The 20,738-nt window shown below is 36.0% G+C and overlaps 2 protein-coding genes across 2 annotated transcripts; one reads left to right on the forward strand and one right to left on the reverse strand.

The window, feature by feature from the left end:
* Positions 1–882: 882 nt before the first annotated feature.
* Positions 883–2,644, forward strand: LOC104887512 (hypothetical protein). Its single transcript, XM_010672163.4, has one exon. The coding sequence runs from the start codon at positions 1,294–1,296 to the stop codon at positions 2,143–2,145; it is 852 nt and encodes a 283-aa protein (XP_010670465.1). The 5' UTR covers positions 883–1,293; the 3' UTR covers positions 2,146–2,644.
* A 5,595-nt stretch (positions 2,645–8,239) lies between these two features.
* LOC104887511 (probable ADP-ribosylation factor GTPase-activating protein AGD11) lies at positions 8,240–20,210 on the reverse strand. The gene is made up of 10 exons (XM_010672162.4): positions 19,671–20,210; positions 19,368–19,533; positions 18,375–18,521; positions 17,233–17,317; positions 15,200–15,275; positions 11,821–11,984; positions 11,487–11,736; positions 9,106–9,222; positions 8,913–9,008; positions 8,240–8,822 (listed from the first exon to the last, which is right to left on the reverse strand). Exons 2-10 carry the CDS (start codon positions 19,444–19,446, stop codon positions 8,541–8,543), a joined length of 1,296 nt encoding a protein of 431 aa, XP_010670464.2. The 5' UTR covers positions 19,447–19,533; positions 19,671–20,210; the 3' UTR covers positions 8,240–8,540.
* Between the last annotated feature and the right edge of the window lie 528 nt (positions 20,211–20,738).

The following is a 20,738-nucleotide window of genomic DNA, read 5'->3' on the forward strand; positions in this document are numbered from 1 at the left end:
TTATTCTCATTTCTACTTTATTCCATATTTAATAAGATTATATATAAAAGTTTAATATTTACATATGACTCATGATTTGTTAACAATATGACAATGGAGGGTGTATATATTAATTGAAATTTATTGTTAAATTGAAATACATTATTGATGAAAAAACCAATTTTTAAGAAAGTGAAGAAAGTAATTTCTTGACTACTTTTTATTTATAATTACTTTTTCCGTTATCTAATAATCACTATTTTTATATTTAATTTATAGTTACAATATGGACATCAATTGAGACGATTGAGAAAGTTGCCTAAAACATGTGGTGATGTGATCCTAATATCATGTAAAAGAGTAGATAATTGAGATATGAAAAGTTAAAGAAAATGAGTATAAAATAATGAACAGAAGTAATAAGATTCGATAGTACTCTATTTGTATTTTTTTTGTTATTTCCATTTAAAAATACTAGTTTTATATGTAAGCTACGCGTGTAAAAATGTTGAAGGATTGGAGTTTTGGGGTTAGGATTAGAAAGCTTAATTAGGTTAGACGGGTTAATTAGGGTTAACGATTGACAGAAGCTTGACGTCGTTAGTCATTAAAGGTATTTCTCTCATGCACTTTATTGAAATAGTAAAATTATCTGGTACATTTTTTAATTATTAGAGGTACTGATAAAATTGTGAAAATTCCTCAAAGATATGTGATGAAAAAACCCTTTATAATATGCATTAGCAAATGTTAAAAAACAAATAAGAGGAGCACAAATAAACAAAAGGTATTATGAGTTTAGCAGGTACACTATATGATGAAAGTTGTAATTTGTTTGAAATAATGATAATAAAAATTTAAAAATCCAATTTTTTTTTTTTTTCAAAAAAAAAAAATTCTCTCTCGTCTCCTCCTGTTCTTTGTTTCAAATTGTCTTCTTTTCCTGTTTCTTGTTCCTTTCCTTCAAAGGCAGCTATCTATCTTCCCTTTTCTTTCCATTTTCTCTCTCCTAAACAAACCCACTTCCATATCTTCCAGACATTTCTAAGCTTAGATTAACTCCAAATCCCCCATTATCTTCTATATCATCATCTTCCTCTTTTATCCACCTTCATCTTTATTTTCCCTTTTTCAATTTCATTTCTCCCACTTTCTTGAATTATCTATTCAAACCCTAGATTTTCATTTTCATCATCAAAGCCCTAATTTCACGATCAGATACCCTTTTGATTGTTAATTTGTCCCGATTACATCAATTCCACGACTAAATTGAAGAAAACCCCTAAAAAAATTAGAATAATTGGAGTTTGAATTATGGCGGGTATTGAAGAGAATCGTGAGTTGTCGACTAGCAAACCCTCGAATTCTTCGACAACAAAGGGTTCGTTCTTCAATCGGTCAATGACAACAATCCAATCATCTGGAAATTCGTTCTCGAAGAAAGCTTACGTTTCGTCAGCAGCTTCGACGATCGCCGACAAAAACGCGAATTCGGTTAAGAAATGGTATAATTCCGTTGAGTCTGTTGGTAATTCTTTCAAAGGAAAGGTTTGGAAGCTTCGAAATCTATTCGAATCGCCGAAACCCGTTGATCATAATCCCGTTGAGTCTGCTGATAATAATTTAGCTAAATTGAGACCTGTTAAATCGTTTACTACAGATTATAAGGATTCTTGGTCGATTTTAGACGCTTCGAGTATTCGATTTCCGGGGACTGAGGACCGAGTTGTATTGTATTTCACTAGCTTGAGAGGAATAAGGCGAACTCGGGAGGATTGTGATGCTGTTCGGATGATTTTACGGGCGTATAAGGTGTTTGTCGATGAACGAGACGTTTCGATGGATGCTGCATACAAGAAGGAGTTGCTTGGATTGTTGGGGGAGAAACATGTGAGTTTGCCACATGTGTTTATTAATGGGAGGTATTTGGGTGGGGTTGATGTGGTCAGGCAGTTGAATGAGACCGGTGAACTTCGAAAGATTCTTCAGGCATTGCCAATGAGAGAAAGACGGTTCGTCTGTGATGCTTGTGGTGATGTCAGGTTCTTGCCCTGCTCTAATTGTAGTGGAAGTAGGAAGCTTTTCGACGAAGATGAACAAGTTATCAAGAGATGCTTAGAGTGTAACGAAAACGGGTTGATTCGATGCCCGGAGTGTTGCCTATGAACTATTATGATCACCTATGTGATCCAGGTATTGGTTCTAAACACATAAAAGAAAAACTGAACATTCAATTAGCTAGTTGTGAGTTCTATTTAGCTTATGGTCTGGCTTGAAATAACCCCCTTTTTACGGTTTCAGCCTTATCGTGGAGATTTGGTTGTACATTGTTCATAGAATTATAATGAACAACTATGTATGTCATTGATAGTACTTGACTAGTGTATCTCCTTGTTGAACAAAGGAAATACTACTTCATAAACAAAAATAAAATCCAAAAATATGAAAAGAGGAGATAAGCATGTTAATGCTGGTGTGCTCCATTGTAGCTAGGGAGATGGGCATATCTCTCTTGACTTGCAATGTATAATTTCTATTTTTTGTATATATTAATGACATTTTTTCCTCCTTTTTTTTTGCTTTTGAGCAAACTGAAGCTTATGTAATCAGAAGGGTGACTATGGTTTTTGCCCATTGGAATGAATGGAGTATTCTTTTTTTTTTTTTTTTCGAGTTTTTGATTCAATTATTTGTGTATTTATTATGCTTTGTGTCTATTGAAATGAATGGAGATTTTTTTTCAAGCTTCTCTATCAATGCTCGTGTATATACTATGGTTTTTGCCCATTGGAAATTTGGCATGAATGGAAAATTTTGTTTCGAGCATTTCATTCAATTGTTCGTGTATTTACTTTCGAAGTTTTACTTCTGCTGACTTGGTTTTTGGTTCCTCTTCTTTAATAAGTAACTCTGTTTGAACTTATGTGAGAAGCGAAATTAACATGCTACTTGTGTCTGACTATATACTTAAACAGAAGCTTTTTTAATGACAATTGAGAAGGGTGACTATGTTTTGGTCCGTAGGCATGATCGGTTCAACTGTTTTTGTTTCAGCTTTCAAAGCTTTCTTTCTTGTGATTTACTTGTTTTTTGTTGCTTAGGTCTTGAATTAGCAAAAATCTTTTGATTTTTTTGCATGAACTTGCTGGTTGTTAGTAGTATGAACATATATACGTACTTATTTCCTGTTGTTTTTTTAATTTGTTGAAGCATTTTGGGCTATGTTGATCTTCTATATGGATTTTGATAGTATGTATGTGTATAAGTACATACACTTTCATTTGGCTATTGAAATGTCCATGTCTATGTTTGAGCGGAAAGTGTCCGATCATGTATTGTTAAGGTTTCCTGTCTCTGTCTTTCAATTGTGTAAACAGTGTGGTCTATTTGCTGTTTCCCCTCCCTCCTCTTTTTGTATAAAGTGTGATGTGTTTGTTCAAAATTACCCCACTCTGTTTTCTGGCACCTGTGTTGATAACCTTTTTGTGGTGCTTCTAGTGGGTGTATTTATTGCTTGAATGTTTATGAGGGAAGCCTGCCAGAAATATGTTCTGCTTAACAACTGACAGGGTAAGATGATTGCTTACACATTGAACTCCTGTTGGCAACTATAGCACATTGTTAAATGGCGTGTTTTTGTAAATGGGTTTTCATGGCTCTTTCATTTACCTTTCCATATGGTTAAGCTTCTAGCTAATAAATGGCTTTTTCGATAGCGAAAAAACCAGATTATTAACTTGATGTAAATGTTTGGTTTCTTTTTTCAGTTTGTGGCTTTTGCTCTCACTTTGCATAAATACTCAATACCACTGGTCATACAATCAACATATGTACCAATAAATATTGCTGGTCGAATTAGCCAAGTAAATCAGATAACGGCTAATTGCCAAACACACCCATTATTTGTTGTGGTATTATGGTCCATCCTTATCTTCTATTGTTTCTTCATTATAATTATCAGCTTAATATACATTCGTTTTGATTTACATACTTGTTAATGAATAACTTGGTCCATGCAAATTTTCTGGCGCTCTCGGGGCACTTGGAACTTGTGCTTCCAATCACATTAATTTGCATATTTGTCATTATCTCGCAAAAATGAACAATATGTAAAATGTGCAAAAAATATGAGAGGAAACACCTAGGGGAGCACTATGGACAAGGTAATTGGATGTGCTGGTGTGTTTTTAAAAACAATTAATATGATAAGGAAATAAAGGTATGCTCTTTAGTGAATAGGAATAGTGCTGACCCAATCCTTATGTATGACGGAATCCAATGAATTTCTAGCTTAAAGCACTAGTTAGTAGTTAGAATCGTCAATCACGTTGAATGTTTCAATACGTATGGAGTGAAGATTGGAGAATGGTGACGTGCGAGTTTTGGTTCATGCTATGTCTATCTTTGTGAAGTGCATATGCATATGCATTGGTCGTCGTTGTTTGTTTTTTGGGAAATTCAAACAACTCTTTCACGGTTTTCAGAACCTTGTCCCTTGATAACTACTTGGGTCGACTTGTGTTGTGAGCTGCGGGAACTTGTTGTAATGGGGCTTTCTCTAGGAAGGAGTCATATTGCTATATTGGGGTTTGTGTAACAATGCTGCAAAGAATCAACACATACTTTGATATTGCATTGATTTTGAAGAATCAACTATGGTGTAAAGTCGTGTGATCTTGGGATACTAATACTATGCTTTTCCTAGGGATTACTTCATTTCCTGCCATTCTTCTAGCTCCCCATTTTTGCCCTTTTACCATACCAGTGCATTAACTTTATAATTTGAGACTACGTTGTTTTAAGACCCAAACGAAGCATACCACTTTACCTTTTATCTGTTATAAAATAAAACCTCAATCTCTAAGGGAGCGTTTGGTTCACATGATTCTGGTATCAGGTATGGGTTTAGAATGAGCAAAACCCATACCTAGTGTTTGTTTTATTATTTGATAGATTTAAAACCCATACTTCAAACCCATAAGGTATGAGGTTTAGAAACCCAAGGGGGGAGGTGGGTTTGGCTCATACCAATACCTCTAGGTATTAAATAGAAGAAAAAATTTCATTCCCAAATAAAAACCAAACACATGGTATTAGGTATCAAGTTCCAAACCTATACCACCTTGATTTCATTCCTCATTCCAAACTCATACCACTATGTGAACCAAACGCCCCCTAATTGTAGTAATTAGACTTTATTACTTGGATTTTTTTTAACTTGAATAATACAAACTTTTTTCCATTCTCTTGCAATAATACAAACTTTTGATTATTTTTAAATAATACAAAGTCAATACCGGTTGTAACTTGTTGTAGCAGGTCACTAAAACCCATGTCATTGTCTTACTAGTTGTTTTTTAATTTTTTTTATTTTAATTTGAAAAACAAAAAACCCAACATTTCCCTTCAGCTACCTAAACCACTCAAGCCACAACTCTCGTCCCAGCCCCTCCTCCACCACCGAAACCACCCAGCAACCCCACAACCACCACTGAAACCAACCCCCCAGTAGACAACTCCTTATTCCTTCCTCCTTTCTCTCTATCAGATTGTTCCTCTCTCCTTCCAACCTCAAACCATCACCACCACAGATATGTTGGTGGTGCTCACTGTTGGAGTTGTTTATAATGTTTTTGCTCCAAAAGAAGTAAAGAGTCAATGTCAGTCTCTTGAAGTCCCTTGTCCCACATTGCAAATATAATAGGGAGAGGAAAGGTTTATAAACTTGGTACTTCCACTACTCTTTGAGTTGTGTAACAAAAGGACTTTTAGTGGGCATGTGGTGAGTGGAGTTACCACAAGCCCGCCCGGACCGGGCCAAGGCCATGGGCCTTAAACTTAACTTAACTAAAGTTTTGGGTCAAAATTCTGTCAGTTTTATGACCATTTTAAGCTTGCCTTTTTTCTTCCCTCTAAAGTGACCGTTGGTACCCACGTTTTTGTCTTTTAGCTCTTGGCCTTTAGCTTTTGGCTTCTGCTTTTTGGCTTTTAGCTTTTGGGCTTTAGCTTCTAGCTTTTGGATTTTGCCTTTGGCCTGTTAAATCTTCTATAAATACCGAGGTTATTATTTGATTACAGGGAGAGAAAATCCGAAACACTCTTGCTCTCCTTGGCTTTCTTTCTCTTCCAAAATTCTGGGGAATATTCAAGATCGTTCTCACTCTGTTTTTCCATCAACACTGGAAACGCATAAACCGTGTATCCCTGGAGGTTGATTGCTATGAGTCCGTGTGTTGTTGCGGGGCAAATTCAACTTTAGGGCAGTGATTTATTCACGCCACGGTTATCAGATAAGTTTAATTCATATGTTAGCAGTATTTGTTCCTACACTCACTCCTAGTGAAACCATCTCTCTCTCCTCCCCAAACCCACACCCCAAACTTTCTCTCTCCTCCAAACCTACTTTGAGGGCATCTTCGAAAATGTCACACACTTCCAAGTTACGAATGTGTATAGAGCCATCTAGTATGGAGGATTGGAAAGAAATAAGGAGAGTTCCATATATATGAATAAAAGGGATTCAGACACAACAATTCTTAGTTTAGGCAAATTATCAAACACTTGGTGTGCACAATGAAATTCAGAGCAAACGAAATCCACATATTGAAAAAACAATTTGAACTTAGAACAAATTATAAACACAAACCTAGAAAGCAGAGAAAGAAACATATAGCGTTTGAGTTCTAAAGATGAATTCTTGAGAATTGCGCTGACGGATTTGTAGGGGAATTGAAGAAGATTTTTGAGAGAATCCCCTATTTAAAGAGTCGAAAAAGTGATTATTGGAGATTCTGGGATGTAATCGGGTATTTCATTGGGGGAATAACTCTGCCATTGTTGCCTTCTCTTGAGCTTTCTCTCTCCCCAAAAATGTCGAAGGTTCTTCAAGCTTTCGAGACAAATGACGGACTAGTGGTTCATTTCACATCCGACATCAACGAGATGGAAATCTAATCGACGAGAGGCCATCATTTTGCGAATTTTGTGGTAGGGGAGGGGGTGGTGAGGGTGGGGTTTCAGTTGGTTTGGGGAGGGGAGGAGAGAGGAAGAGAGTTTAGGTCTTTTAACAAATTTTTACCTGTTTTACAGGTTAAAGGTCACATTGACCTACTAGAGGAATTTTGAACAAAAGTTTGTATTATTTAAAAATAATCAAAAGTTTCTATTGTTGCAAGAGAAGGGGGAAAATTTTGTATTATTCTGATTAAAAAATCCTTATTACTTCTACTAATAGTAAAATTAAATTTTGTATGATGTTGGACGAAACTCTTAATAAAATGTAAGATGTTACACATATGAGAAAATGTAAAATTGTGAATCCCTCAATTTAAGTGGATCGATACTTTATCAACTTTCAAGAATATGACTTAATTCCAACTTCTAACTCAATTGCTAATAAGAATTTCTAAATAGTCATCAATGGCTTTTGGAATTTAAGTAATTAATGAAGACAAACAATTACCTCGAATTAATTGATTTAAAATTTTCTTTCTTTTTCTTTTCTAGAAATTTTTTTTACGTTTTAAGAATACATTCTTTTCAAAGTACAAAAATCATGCAAAGAGACTTTCTAATTTTAATATAAAAGTAGACCTAGTCATTAAATGAATTAAACTAGTCACCGAAAGGAATTAACCTAGTCACTGTTGGGCTAATTCTCTTATTAATATTGAACTTACCATTACCTAATTTTAATTTAAAAGTAGGCGGTCTCTTACAAGACAAACTCTTGAAAGTAGTAGTTGATTAGCCAATTTCCAACCAAAAAAGGCCTAATGATAAAAAAGGCAAATCCTTTATGATACACCAGATACGAATCTGAATAAGATCAACAGGAAACACAATGATAGGCCGTCACTATTCTTTTCTTTTACCTTCACTTTGATAATGATTCCTTCTTTTTCCCCCCTATTTTCTCTTACTGTTAAGTGTTAACCCAATGTACCCCAAAACCATCCGCCATGAGGCTCCACCATCAGTGGTTAGTGTACCTTCCAGCATTGTCATTCGCTGATTAAAGAATCATGTAAAAAAAGTGATCTTGAAAAGGCATATATAATAAAATTTGTATGTAGTTTCTTAATAAGTTGTTTTCTGAAGACACATCCAAACCAGAACTCATGTTATTCCTTTTCTATTGTAATTTTCGTGTCGTAACCGACAAATCGAGCATGGTGATTCTAGTTGATTAAAATCTTTCAGACTAGTCAATATCTGGGAATGAAGTTCATCTGTATAAAGTAAGTTCGGAAACAAACAATAGAAGATAACAGTGTCACAATTTTTTAAAAGGAATGTACACTTCGTGGTTACTATAACATCAAGGTTTGTAAGTTCTAACCAACAATGTTGTATACTTTCTTAATAAAAGAGACCAAACAAAAAGAGGAATTTACATTTCTTTTCTGGTAAGATCACAGCTAACTAAACTACTTTGTGTAATGGGTCTGAGTCTGACCCTTTTCCTCGTACCATATATATATTTTTTTGTTTTGTTTTCTCTAAACCTGGCGTATCCTCCAGCAAATCAAAATATAAATACCACCTACTGATACTAGCTACTATTGTGAAAGGGGGACACATTCAAGCTCCAGCTCTAAGATTCCTCTTTCTACATTCTGCAATTTGATTGACATTTGCTGTTTTACTGCCCCATCTATAAGGGAGATTATGCTGTCGTTTAGAAGGGTGTTTTCTTTGCTCGCTTCCCACTTCCCCAGTTGGGCTGTCTCATTCTGTGATGATTGCTCCACATCCCTGGCGGCACGGACCAGAGGCTGAATGTCTATTTCAGCTTGACCCATGAAATCATCCGGGGTAAAGGTGTCTTTGTCATACACAAGCTGCACATTTAAACCAGTGTCGATCAATATTAATTTGTTTTAAGTATTTGTTTGATAAAAATGAGTTATTCAACACAGAAAACAACTCACCAGTTTTAAAGGAGGCACACAGTCAGGAATTGATAGCATCAGCTTTTCGTTCCATACTGGATTCAAGTTCTTTTTTATAACACGAGTCTTTACTGACTGCAACGAATTATGTGACATTAAAACAAAATTGGATTGAAAAGCAGGGGATACAATAGTACTTGGAGAGCTAACTCACTGAGAAGAAGATTCTTACTTGATGTCCTAGAGAGAGGATGACATATGGGTCACTAGATATCATATCTCGGATAGCAAGGTTGGTGCCTCTGACTACATTTACTTTTATCAGTCCGATAAATTCAATCATACCTGGCTGTGAACAGAAGAATTACACATGTAAGACAGAAACTAGGAACCCATGGATTGAAGTGTAGTTTGAGACAATGGATTTTTTATAGGAAAAATTGTTAAAAATAAGTCAACCTTTAACCGATCTTCTTTTAATAAGTTAACCACTAGATTATCCTGGAATAAGCCATTTTTTATATCATTTAAGCATTAAACAAGTTGAATTACATTATGACCTGCTAATGCAGGGAACAACCGGTTCCTCTACCCCACCCTTGCAAACACCTTCTACCCGCCCCTGCGAACACTCCCCTTCCTCCTGCAACCACCTCTCGCCCAGTCCTCCACCCCTTTGCTTGCCACCACCTCCTACCCCCACCCCCTGCAAACACCTTCCCCATCTCCTCTCCCCACGCCCTGCAAACACCTCCCCCATCCCCTCCATCCACCCCCACAACCCTCCTCCCCTGCAACTCCCCTCCCCCTCCATCTCCCTCGTAGTCCCGCAAAACCCACCTACCCCCTCTGCTTGCCTTGCCGGAACTCTTCACATTTGCTCTAGCAGCGTGACTAGAATCTCAGGCGTGATTGAAGCAGAGCTAGCAGCAGGGTGGTGGCACAACATGGTGGTGCAACGCGACACCAAGCAGAGGAGGCGGAGCAAGAGAGAGAAGAGAGGAAGCACGAGCAGCGAGTGAGGTTGGGGCTGTGCTCAGCTGTGTATAGTCGACGGGGGTTGGGCTGTGCTCAGCGAGGTTATTGGCGGCAGGTGTGACACTCGTCGACGGAGCTGCAAGTAGAAGCGTCGATGGTTGGTGCATTGAGCGGGGCTAAGGGCGGCAGCGGGTGTGGGGGAGGGTGGGCTACGGGGGTTGGGCGAAGGTGTGGTTGTGCGAGGGTGTGGGTCGAGGGTTTGGTGTTGGGTTGTGGTTGAGGGTAGCTGGGGTTAGTTGGTTAGCCATGGAAGGAGGTGATGAGAGATGAGAGATAAGAGAAGGAGGTGATAAGAGATGAGAGAGAAGGAGGTGAGGGAGGAGAGATGAGAAATATTAAAAACAAAAAAGAAAATCTGGATTTTTTTTCTTTTTTTTAACCGGTTAAGTAGGTTATAAGTCATCTAACTCATTCAAGGCTTAAGTGGTATCAAAGTTGACTTATTTCAGGATAATCCAGCGGTTAACTTATTAAAAGAAGACCGGTTAAAAGTTAACTTATTTTTAACAATTTTTCCTTTTTTATAAAGAAAAAAAGAAGAAACCTTCACGTATTAGCTTACTATGTAGGATTGTCTGAATATGACTACCAACTGTACACACTCAATTAAGTTAAAACTCGAAGTTTATAACAAACATAAAAGGAAAAAGCTATATGGAGAACAATGGTAAACAAGAGAGAGAAATTGGGGTGGGGCCTACACCTGTTGGGTTTTACAATCCAACACGGGGTTAGCTCGGAAACTCGTGGTGGGTTTCAGGTTAGGTATGATGAAGCTTGTAGGCAAAGCAGAAGAAACAAGCAAAAAGCTTGGAGCGACCACTCCTGGCACGAAAGAAATTGGCCAGGGAAGCAGTGAGCTAGGGCTCCTAGTAAAGGAAGCGCCTGCTCCTATCTCTCCACATGCAGTTTCAGGTTTGCCTCTTTGTTATGGAGCTTCCTATTCTCTAATTAAGAAGAGTTTTAGAGATTATTAATTTCTTGCTAAAAGATATCCGTATTAGGATGATAAATACTGTAATTTCTATCATATTACCATTTTTTGGAGAAGGGTTAAAAATAATTATACTATATAAAAGGAAGTCTTTGTACTTAACTCTTTCATCACACATTAATACTATAATGGGGACAGATAAGAAAAACTCTTGAGTTTCCAGATTAGAGTTCTTGAGAGAATATTGTGTTACACAGGGTTTATATGTGTGTGTGTGGATCACTACTATATAGATTGATTAGTGATAGTTTTGGTGGATTTTTTTCCCCCTGTTAGTTTGTGAGAGTTTTTCCACGTTAAATTTGTATTGAATTTAGATCTCTTCATATTGTTTTTCCTGGTTAATTGATACCACAATTCATAACAATACCAAGTGGATTACCAAATTGTCCCCCACTCACATGTTCGCTAAAAAACCGTTCTCCTTTAGCCTCACTTAACAAAGAAAAGGGGTAAAAAATTCAAGAAGTATGGGCATTACGTACATCAGAGTCCAGCTAAGAAAGAAAGTATTCTCAAGAATAGGTCTGAGAGTTAAAAAAGAAATTACGCCAAATGATGCATAGATAGTAATGATTTACCGTCAAATCACCCTTTTTATAGTTCCTATACTCATCTTTTCTTTTCCAGCTGTTGAGGCCACTACGAAACACATGCCCAATTCCAGATATGCGGAGGCTGCTTACTTGTTTGTCCATGTGCTTCCTATCAAGTGCTAGCACTATATCACTGCTTGATGCACTTCGATAGGAGGTTGAAGTTGTCGGACGTGGATACGGACACATCAGGCACTCATCTGAGTTCAAAAACTGTTGTAGCTCATACTTCCTCCTAAACAGGTAAAGAATAGAATACACAAATCAGCATGCCAAGTTGCAGCAGCAAAGCATTACGAGGCACAGGATTTCATGCTACCTAATAAAATCAGAGCGCTCATCTATAGTGGAATCTGGTCTTGGTTTCTTTATATTTCCAGGAATGCAGGCTTCATATTTTTTGTTCGCTACTATATTACCTCCCATTTCAGCAAGAGAATCTACTTGGTCATCTGTCCACTCATCCAGCTTCACTGATAAAACCTGTTATAGAAAGATGTACGGTTTTTACCACAATCCTACCAAAGAAAAAAAGACATACATGCCTCTATCTTCTTGCTATAGATATTGCAATAGAGATCAACTTTAATGTAAATCAGATAGAGTTCAGTATCGTGCTTTCCTAGTAGCAATATGTAGGAATTATTTTCTAAAAGCATACGGTATATTATCTCTTATGTTTGTACAATACTCACAGTTCTGACTTCGTGTATCATAAGGTAATACATTAAGGAAATGACAAAGAAAGTTAGCTACTTCAATAAATTTACACGATATCCTCCACCAGGAAATATTTGCTTTTCTTTTTGTTGGCTCTCTTCACTATCTTAAAAAAGTAGAAATCTACATATAAACGACAACAATTTTTTTAGAAGAGATATATTACTTGGGACATTCACATAGAACATTCAAGATAGGGTCCATTCTTATCAAACTTACTTTTGCTTATTTAAACTTATATCTTATTAGTCCTTGTATGAACTTGTTTTTGAGTGTGTAAAACCTTATTTTTGCTGAACTGAACTTATTAGACCTTATCTGAGTTTATCTGAACTTGACCTATAAGGACTGAAAAGAAAGTGAACTGGATAGACCCGTAATAACGGCACACTAATATGATTACCAGTACTGGTTAAGTTGATGCCTTGTACCAAGCAAGCCATTGAGATATAAAAAATTAACTCCTGCAAAAGTTATCAAGCAACTATAAAACCTGCCCTTCCTCAAGTGTGGCCCAATTAAGATAACTCAAGTACATAAGTTAATGGTAGAAAAGATAATAATGCTCATTCAATGTCTAACTTTACCAGAAAATATAATTTCAAGAATGAAGATACAAGAGAAAAGGTGCAGGTGACTCCACTAAAGAACAGATGCAGGACGTGAAGCTATGACGGTTTAGACATTTCACTATTTCAGGATCAGGAGAAATCTTGATACCCTAGTAAGGAGTTGTGAGAAGATCAATCTTGACAATTAAAAGTAAACCTAAGTGGATCACATGGAGGTGATTCGGTAAGGATTTGGCTGTCTTATCGAAATATTAATAACGACATGACGCTTGACAGCAAATTGTGCCAATTAAATCTCGTTGACGTCACCATATTGCAACCGCACTGTACAGGTATTTGAGCTTGCTGCAACAACCGCAAACCATCGGCAATGCCCACAAAAGTGATTTTGAGACCGCATCCGGTATTTAAACCGTGGTAGCAATGCTAGGATTCAGGCCATCAACCCCAACTAAGGGCCTCCTAGTTTTTGGTTAGGGTTTCTTTTGGCTTATATAATCTGTATTCTACATCCTCTACAGCCTGGTGAGCATGGAACGGAGAGAGAGCACAGAAAAAAGCACGATCGAAACAGCATACAAGATTGATAGTCCTGTTTTGGTAGGTGGTAATGCTAATGAATTTTAGTATAATTTTGTAAGAAAAATCTCATGCCAAATATCCATGGCGATGGTTATCTCAAAACATGTGGTTTTTCTTCATTACTTTCCAGTACCACTCAATACCACCTTCTATGGATGGTAATGAAATCTGAGAAACAAAATAGATGTTTTTGGATAAAGTAGCATTACCATAGATATTGACATAGGAATTCTTTTATGAATTCACTATAAAATGCATTACTATTACCACCATTTATCACTAACCAAATGAGCCGCTAAGATGCCGTGGTTGAATGTCACAAGTCCATCTTTCAAAATGAATTCCTATGGTATAGTCTGCCCTGCACATTCCAGCCTGACATTCCAAAAGTTGAAGTACCTCATCCAAAACACAAGTTAGCATTGCTGTTATAGCTATTTAGCAACCTCGAGCCCACTTTCTTGATCTGACAGAAGAATGCTGGTCCATTATTCTCTTCTTCCTTGATTTGCCACTCAAATATGTGAAGAATTGGCGAAGCAGCCTACTTTCAGCACATAATGTGACGCCGTGACGGTATCAGCATTATGTGCTTTGTCTAATAATGAGAAATATAATACCAGCGCATCATTGAACTCATAAACCTTCGTCACCATCAATACGCCAAATGCCATTTAGGGTGTCCAAGAACAGCTTAGTATCGAAGATTACGTAAGGTATAAATATAACCTCTTGATATGCTGCAGGAGTGGTGGGATATACTAAAAATGATTTATTTTGAGAGAAGGTACAGATAGAGCTCAAGTTTTTAGCCAATGGAGGGAGAGGAAGAACATAAATCTCTTCCTCGCTCTTGTTTTAGAAAACGTTCAGGGAACAGACTATAAGCTGTCTTATATACTTAATACCTCCATCAATAAGTCTAGATCTGCCAATATGGCCATAGCACTCCACTGATACCCACCCCCAAGAAAGAAAAAATCATATCAAATGTAGACCCTGACTCTTCGAGAACTTACATTCCCATATTAGGCTAGGTTAAATTGCACTGTGTTTGACCACCTCAATTGCATGTAACAGAGTTTTCTAACTATTGCAACAAGTTTTACAATTGATAATAAAGTCAGTCAATCTATTTGTTCTAATTATCTACCTGTTATGTTGATTCAGTGACATACAATTAGGGAAATATGATACTTAATCAACAGTCAACATCGTTCGGCAACCAAATTCCCCACTCTGATTAGCTGCCTTAAATAGGTAGAACTAATACAGTAATACCATGCATGAGCAAACTTGTTTGAAAGTTAGTTTTCACAATCACTCATCATTATGTTTAATCTCCATCTTGAGCTTAAGTAAATGTTCTTCCCTATTTCAGGCTTTCAGCACAGTACCCATTAGCAAACATCTACTTTTAAAAGCATATCATCAAAAAGTTTGACAATGATATAGGAAAGGAAGTGATAAGAAACGGGCATAGACTAATAAAGTACTTCACGATAGTGACTAGTCTCATAAAACTCTCATCAATTCACCAAAATTATTTGGATTCATTGTTGCTCCCAGGACTGACTAATCAAGAAATCCTTATGCAGTTTAACTTAACAGTAGATAAAAACTAAACTGCCTTATTGGGTAAACAATATGTATATCCAGATATGTAATTAAGTTATCAAAAAAGTTGATAATTTCAACATATATGTTGTGATGAATCTAACAAGATCTTATATGACTATGAATTTCCTTACATATAAATCCTAACCATGGTCAAAGTGGAGTATATATAGTAATGCAAGCAGAGGGAGTAGTTTGGTACCATACCTTGGTTATATGTACTCCTAGGCTTCTGTGAATACCAGAACATTTGATACAGATAAAAACCCCAACACCAAAAGACCTGAAAAAGCAGAAAACTAACACAAATCACTTCGTACACCTATAAGCTTTCTGGTGTCTACCGGTGCTTTAACTTTATTTCTTATTTTTTGTTGCATGACATATTTGACTGCATGCATATGCTTACATCTCCTCATTAAGATTAACATTGAATGATGTTTTAGTTGCTGTTCTCCCCCCCCCCTCCAACACACACACACACGAAACCCCACCCATAGCATATATCTTTCTTTTTTTTTGTTCAAGTCACAACTATATATATAGTTTAAAGTTCAGGTTTGAATACTTCTTACATGAGAACGTAAAAATATAATTCATTACGATATTACATGGTAAATTGGTAATCTATATGGTTACATTTTAGCCAAAATGGATCACTTATTGGTTAATAAGAGTTATTACTTGGTGTTTCATGTTCTCATAAAAAAGTTATTCTGATTGGAACCCAATCCTATATGTTGGGTCCGGTAGGATCACTACTTATATGAACAATAAGTAGTAATCTTTTTAAGCCAACAAATAATCTATTTTGGATCAAATGTAATCATTTTGTTCCTAGCAGGGCAAATATTCTTAAATGATTACAATTTAAAGAAAAAGTGTAACACACCGACGCGTCAAGTCTATTGTCCACAATGTGCATCTAGGGCTAACAATTGTCATATTGTTACCAATGCGCATCTAAGGCTAACAATTGTCATCACTTATGTGCACCCCTCAGCCAAGTACGATTGTTATTTATATAAGAAAATTAATATAACTTAAAGCTCTTAAAAAGTTATTATAGGCTAGAACACTCTAAAAAAGTTATTATAGGCTAGAACACTTTAAAAAAGTTATTATACGTATCGTTTCATATAAAATTGTACATTGAGTAATCATGTCTTTCTTTTCGTATCCTTTTAGTTCTAACTTGTCGATTTTTTATGTATATTTACAAGTAATTCATTTGTTTGGCATGTAAAAATGAAATAAAAATTGTTTATTCGTGGTACCTTTTGAATTTAGTCTATAAATCTACAAGATCTTTCAACAACTTTTTGAATGTCGAATATGAATTTTCTGGTTTAATATTGTGTCGGTTTATTTTTAATTTGTCTCAATTTGAGCTCGAGTCGAGCCGAGCCTCACTGATCGAGCTCATCAAGCTCAGCTTCGGGATCGTCGAGCCGAGCTGAGCTAAACGATAAATGAGACGAGCTTACTACAGTTCGGGCTCGACTCGTGCCATAAGCACCCTATAGATTGCAAGAAGAAAAAAACCAGAGGTTAGGTAGAAGACATGAGATCTCAGCCCCCGGGGAATTATCTTTATCTAAACCTCAACAACAAAGGGTGAACAATAACTTAAAATAGCATAGAAGCAAAAGCTAACTTGCACAAAGGTATTACATAACTAAAAAATTCTTCTTTTAAAAAACTAAAATAAAATAAAAATTTTCTCTCAATGGCCAAGGACAAGTATTTAAAAGGGGGGTGGTGAAAAGAGAAAAGCAAATAGTTATAAAGAACAACCATTTAGCTCCTAGGAGTAAGAATAAGGGTTTGTTTTGTTCAACTTATTTTTCCAAAACTTACCGTATTTTTTCTTAACCTTTTTGTACTTTTCTTAGCTTTCTTTAAGATTGTTCCACTTTTCTTGATTTTCTAACTTTTGTTAACTTCTTTATACTTCTTCTAAACTTTTCCTTGATTTTTCTTTTGCAAAGATTCGAACTTTTTTGAACTCTTTTGATGATAAATTGAAAAGAAAATACCCGAAAGGCTTGTTCTCTTCACCTTATTTTTTCTTAAGTTTTCTGAACTTTTCTTAATTGTTTAAAACTTTTCTTTTCTTTTTTTCTTAGCTTTTTTCTTCCAAAAATAAGCAAAAACAAGGGGAAGAGAACAGACCCTAACTAATCCTAAAGCATTATCAGGGGTCAGCACAAGGATTCAGACTCCAACATGATACTTACACCCATTTTGGTTCTGGAGTGCCACAGTCCGCACAATGTTTGTTGCCAGAGTGGGATAAAAGCTCTGCCAACTTCTTTTGAGGTCCTGATGCATGAAAAAAATCATAAGAATGACCTTAAACATGAAGACATCATGTAAGATTTATAGAGAAGAACAATATGCAAAACAACGACTAGATGTCGAGGAAAGAAATAGGTTAATTCGGAACATGTCTTCTACGGAAAAGAATTTTGTTTTTTCTTAAAGAAACTATTTGGGAAAGATGTTGATTGACTGTATGTGTTCATATAACACAAGTTCCACTTTAGGAAAACAAAATCTAGAAGATCCAGCATGTAGATTCTCATTGAACTTGGCCTCTCTCAAGCATTAAAACATAGGACACCTCAAGAGGTAAAAAGGGAATAAATATAATGGCTTGTACTAGCTATTAGAACTTTTAGAAGCATATTGCTAAGAAACGCCATGATGCTTCATTAATCATTAGTGGTTGATTTATCTACTATTGACTTTGTTGCATATGGAATGGATAGTTCGTGGCACAAAGATGCGAAATCCAAGCATCATGAGACAACTTAGATGTTTAAATGTATAGTTGAATGCTACTTCTTTAGGTTGAAGAATGTTGCTAACCAAGTTATGTTGCTCAGACTCTTCATTAAACCTCAAGCAATTGTGTCAGATCCTCGACACTCCTACATGCGTATGGTTACTTCGACAATTCATTTTTGGGCCAAACTGAGGGAGAATTTTCTAAAATAGACAAGTGCAACACTTAATTGCATAGCCATGTCCAAAAAGTACCCGAGTCTAAGTAACATAGTAGCCAAGATATGTGCAACAAACAAATATATCTCAACGGAAAATTCATTCTAACAAATTTATGTGCTCAGCTGGACATATCTGGTCAGTGATGGACTGAAGATACAAATGGCACAACAGACATGTCAGGATACTTTAAATGCTGACAGGAGATAGATTTATATGTATTCTTCCAATGACAAACACTTATGAACAAGCAAAAGAGAAATCATATGCAAATACTGACAGTGTACTGTTACATCATAATGAACCACATTTAAGGAATCAACATGTTAGCATTAGATTGAGCAATGAATTCTCAACTTAAATTTTAGAATACCATGATTTTCTATTCTTGATCTGCTGCTTTTACATTGTTTTTCTGAAGGTGGTTTTCCTGAGTGCTGTTCTCCAGGGAATTGTCTGTCTGCGTGTTCTTTTGCTGTCTGCATTCTTTCTGCCTGAAATAGTTCGTAAAGAGAATAACCTGTATGTGCCATTAGATCAAACCATGAGTGCACTTCATTCTTGCAGTCAAAGCATACCAATTTGGCTCTGAATTAAAAAGCCAATCAATCAAATCGGTGAATTACAATCACTTCATGATAGTAGAGATTGGACATATCACATATGACCCAGTGATACAAATTGCAGAGATATAATGCAAAAACTTGCTTAACCCCACCAATCCCACGAAAAAAGAGCCACTAAGGCCTAACCATCATTTTACATCTCATGAAGGGTCGAACACAGTCGTAAAACAGTGGATCAATTTAGTTACTTTTGCCAGACAGTAAATATGCTGAATTGATGGTTTGTTTCTCTGCATTTTGACTGAGATGTACAAATAAGGTGTTTAATCTCAAATGAAATGGAAAAAGCATATCTAAGATTACTTTCATTATTCACACAAATATAAGGCAAAGCTCACTGCTTTCTGTAGAAGCTTCAACAAAAGAGTTGTTAGGAATTCGCTAAATAGTAACCCATGACATCAAAATAAAAATATAGTAGGCAGTTTATCCTTAATCAAACATGTAAACAACACCAAGAACATGATTCTGATTCCTGAACAGGAATCCTTCATCATCATGGCATAGGTACTTAAACCAAATTCTTTAAAAGGGCATAGGTAATTTAACCGTAATCATGCACAATGTTGGTAATATTTATGCATGTATGAAATCAATCAAATTTCCTTCATTGAGTTTCCTATCTAGCCAATGCTAAATTTTTTTAGAGAAAACTAAACGCAAAAAGTATGAAACAGACAGAAACTAACCAAAATTTTGAAAATGGGGTAATACCAAAACCTCAAACATAAAAAATTTACCTCGAATATTAGTTCTTGTATCTGAATTTGTTTGTTGGGTGGTCATTTCTAGCCTCCCTTGAGGGTAAAATGGAACCATGAAAACTTGTTTACTACTCCTATATCATTAAAAATCCGCAACATTTGTAACACAAAAAAAGAACCACCATTTTCCAGGCTTCTTAATCTGCATCACACATTCAAAAGGAACCCATATAGAATTACAATTAAACAGCTAATTAGGAATAATCTCTAACAAAGAACGAATATTGCAATAACCCACATGATAAAAAGCTAAGAAATTATTAAAGAGAAGGTACTTACAATATGATTTTGGAATATGAAATATTATTACAGATAATTAGACTCTTTAATTAACCACCCATTAAACCAAAACCAAAGGATTTGTATAGAATTGTTGTAATATAATGAAAATTCAGGGGAATGCATGAAAAATGAGGAAAGAAAAAGAATGTCAGATGTTGGGAATAAAACAAAGATTTTGGAATCTTGTTGGATAAATCATTGAGTTGGGTAATCTGTTCTTTGGCTTTTTTGCTGGAAACTTTTTTGGGGGATTTTTATTTTGATGAATGATTTGTTTTGTTTATTTGTAGGTGGAATGTCTTTATGAGTAATTAATTTTCAGCTAACAAGTTCATTAACAGGAGAAGACAGATAACCATTAGCCACCCACCACCATAAGGCAAGCGAATTTTGCTGGAATTTAAGGTTACGTTTTCAGACATTTTATATCATGAAAGAGAGATTTAAAGTTTTCAGGAATAAATTTTATTAGTTGTGGAAATGAATACAGAGGAATTTAATAGTTGAGGAAAATTTTATTTGCTGTGCTTCGGATAAATTGTAATTTGTATACTTGTATGTATATATTTGTTGCCTAACCCCGCTCTTTCTTTCTTTTTTTTTTTTTTTATGAATTTTTTTGTCCCAAACCACCTTAATTTTGTTCCACTTTGCGAGAAACTACATTAAGTAAATAAAATTGTCCAAAACTACCTGAACTCCATAAAACCATTGTTGACCAATACCCAAATGGGTTTCCAACCAGTTGACCGTGGTTTTTTGGTCAATAATAGTCACGTGCCAAGCACGTGAGTTGAATTTTTGCCATTTTTTTGTTTCTATCCTGTGTGGCCACCACTCACCACCCAATGTCGCCACCTTTGCCTAGCCACAACTACTAATACAAGCACATACATTACTCGCCATAGCCACTAGGACCACCCATTGCAACCCAAAGCCACCTAGTGCAACCCGTAACCACCAATACGAGCACCCAACACAAGCACTCGACACAAACACTACAACCACCCACTGCGGCCCACAACCACCAATACGAGCACCCACCACAAGCCACATCCATATACA

Source organism: Beta vulgaris, chromosome 2 (genome assembly GCF_026745355.1).
Source record: "Beta vulgaris subsp. vulgaris cultivar EL10 chromosome 2, EL10.2, whole genome shotgun sequence".
In the NCBI taxonomy this organism is placed as follows: Eukaryota; Viridiplantae; Streptophyta; class Magnoliopsida; order Caryophyllales; family Amaranthaceae; genus Beta; species Beta vulgaris.